This window comes from Xenopus laevis, chromosome 3L (genome assembly GCF_017654675.1).
Source record: "Xenopus laevis strain J_2021 chromosome 3L, Xenopus_laevis_v10.1, whole genome shotgun sequence".
NCBI classification, from domain to species: Eukaryota; Metazoa; Chordata; class Amphibia; order Anura; family Pipidae; genus Xenopus; species Xenopus laevis.
Genome location: NC_054375.1, coordinates 63,047,994 through 63,050,977, shown reverse-complemented (window position 1 = coordinate 63,050,977; position 2,984 = coordinate 63,047,994). Strand labels below are relative to the sequence as shown.

Here is a 2,984-nt window from a genome sequence, read left to right as displayed (position 1 = left end):
CACAAATAGTGGACTCCGTGATTTTTCATTTTCTGTGGTGTAAGGATTTTTTAAAGACTACACAGAATGGACCTTTGTCAATCTAAGAGATCTTACAGCTAATTTTTTTTTTAAAAAAACCCTTGACAAACCTATATCTTAGTTTAGTCATAAAAATGGCTATTGTATGTCTGCACAAGGTAAAAAAACAAGAATTGGTTATAACATTATGTTGTACAATTTGAAATGTAGTGTGTTGTGTATATACAGTATATATTATGTACCACAACTTTTTGTTATAAACCCTTATAAAACCACAATAAAAAAACAAGAAGGAACATCAGATCACAAAAAGCTCTGTAATGTTTTGTTTCTTTCTCACTAATATTTTTTAATATTTGTAGATCCGTTAAGTGCTTGTAAACTTATAACAAAAGCACGTTGCTTTATTTTCATTCTGTTGTATGTTTTCATTTCATGATTGTATTTCCATAGCAACAACAACTTCTACTACACAACTTAATTATGACATCACAATGACTTTGACATTGTCCAGATGATCTCAGGCTGTACCACTGGCAGAGCGTCGTTGGCATTGAGTAGAGATGGATCTATCCTACTTTTTGCTCGCGTTTTATCTTTTCATCTTATCTTTTATTTTCAAAATGAACCAATTTAGACTTATTTACTGGATTTTATTCTGCAGTTTACTAATTCCCCATGTTTGTTATGGAAGTGCAATGGATCAAAGACAAAAGCCTCGCCATAACTCCAAACCAATCAGGCAGACGGATGCACAGACTGATGAAATCCTATTTTTCATGGGTGCAGATGTTTTATTGTGGATTTTCCTGATTTGTTTTTACTTACGCAGAGAGCTGAGTTTCTGCGTTTTTCTCTGGCTGATTATTGTTAAAATTGGAGACATCATAGTACCCTCCTGGGGCTTAGTGTCCAATATGTTCCATGATGTCTACAGGATCTTCTTTTCAAGCAAAGTTAACCAGACAGAGGCTGAGCTAGAAGCCGTCCAGAGAGTTAGTAGAGTACTAATCCTTTGCCTCAGCAATGCTATGGTGATTTTTGTGAGCATTGTTGGATTACGTCTGTGGAGCAAGGTGAGTACACTTATAATCAGGGGTAATTTAGAGCAGGATAAACACAGACCCTAATGAACTAATTCCCATATTATCCCCATAAACAATAACAGCATGTATCATGTGTGTCTTATCTTTCTGTACAGGTGACTATAAGGCAACTGATAAATACTGGCCGAACTGTCATGCAGTTTATATCAGCAACAGTTTCTGACTTGTACGATATATACACGGTAAAGGAGGCAGCCAACAAAGAAGCAAAACCAGCCAAAACGAAGAAAACTAGCAAAAAGAAATGCAAAAAAGTAACATTTAACCTAGTACCACAACTCATAGTGGACCTGGAGCCAGAAAATTCTGCTCAAGATATTGAGGAGCCAATAAAGTCAGTCCAGGAGATTGTAGAGCCAGGAGACTCTTCTGAGAAGACAGTGGCCTCATTATATCCTACAATTATAGATATCAGGCAGAAAATGATCCTTGTGGATGGTCTTTCACAAGGGAACAGTGTGGCTGGCCATACAGAAATTCCCTGTATGAGGAGTGGCTCTGACTATAATACGGATATGAATAACAGTGTTCTGCCTTCAGTGCCCACTGTGAGCCAGGCAGCAGCAGATGTCCCTATGTCTGTGAAGAAGAAGAAGAAGAACAGCTTCTCAAGATTCATACAAAGTCTCAGGGACAGAGCCACCAGGTCAAATAAGAAGAGCAAAAAATCCATGAAAAACAAAATTCTCTTCAATGTAACATCGTGTTTCCGGTGCCACTCAGCTGAATCTGCTGAATCTGAAGAATAAAGAATGCACTAATGGTGACCAATCAAAGATGAAGCAATACATCACCATTTTCATTAGGAGACCCCTACCCTAGATCCTGAAATGTATCCTAAATATGTATGTGCTTGTTTTTCTTTGTTCTTAATAAAACAGATTATCTAACAAAATGAATGAATCAGAAATGTTTTTTTTGGGGAGTTGAATTACATTATAGGAATGAGAATTAGCGTTGCTTTCTAGATCAGTTACTTTCCCTAAATACTGACACAATGTAAGAAGTCAGACTGTTTGTACTTCCCAAACAGCTAAAACCGCTATATTGGGGGAGGGGGGGTCACCTATACATAATAATAAATAAATAATAAAAGCAGGATAATGGTAAAAATACCCTATATTAAATTACAACCAAAGCCGACTTACTCTTTAGGAATTTTCCATAGTGCATATAAAAGAATATGTTTACAATATATTACTTAATTGAATGCATGTAGATTTATTTAAAGTAAAATAATATACAGGTATGGGATCCGTCATCCAGAAACCAGTTATCCAGAAAGTTCCGAATTATGGAAAGGCCATCTCCCATAGACTCCATTATAATAAAATAATCCAATTTTTTTAAATGATTTTCTATTTCTCTAAAATAATAAAACAGTAGCTTGTACTTGATCCAAACTAAAATATAATTAATCCTTTTTTTGGAAGCAAAACCAGCCTATTGGGTTTATTTAATGTTTATATGATTTTCTAGTAGCCTTAAGGTATAAAGATCCAAATTACAGAAAGACCTGTTATCCGGAAAGGCCCAGGTCCTGAGCATTCTGGATAATAGGTCCAATACCTGTACTAATGTAGGCATGTAAGGGATCTAACCTCACAGTATCTAACTCACTAAGCTCAGCTCTGCCATCTTTGTAGTATTCCCCAACTCTCCCTTGTGTTTTTCTGGCCTTTTGGGCTTATGAACTTTTACTAAACAGGAGCACTGGAAAGAGTGTATTAAAGCAATTCATTTACAGTGGGGTTAACCCTTTTGCTTGTCCTTTAAAAGGCTACTAATGTACTTTAGTTTCAGTAGCAGAGATAAAAAGCCATTAAAAGGTTCAGAATAGAAGTGAATACAATATAA

General features: G+C 35.9%; 1 protein-coding gene across 1 annotated transcript; it reads left to right on the top strand.

Annotated features, from left to right (window-relative positions):
• The first annotated feature begins 483 nt into the window (after positions 1–483).
• Positions 484–2,394, top strand: LOC108711057. The gene is made up of 2 exons (XM_018252385.2): positions 484–1,097; positions 1,223–2,394. The coding sequence occupies exons 1-2, from the start codon at positions 585–587 to the stop codon at positions 1,874–1,876; spliced, it is 1,167 nt and encodes a 388-aa protein (XP_018107874.2). The 5' UTR covers positions 484–584; the 3' UTR covers positions 1,877–2,394.
• The last annotated feature ends 590 nt before the right edge of the window (positions 2,395–2,984 follow it).

Excerpts from the sequence above, each read along its gene's own strand:
- LOC108711057 (XM_018252385.2), top strand. The coding sequence starts at position 585 with ATGGATCTATCCTACTTTTTGCTCGCGTTTTATCTTTTCATCTTATCT. Across the intron at positions 1,098-1,222 it reads GATTACGTCTGTGGAGCAAG|GTGACTATAAGGCAACTGAT; the intron begins GTGAGTACACTT and ends CTTTCTGTACAG.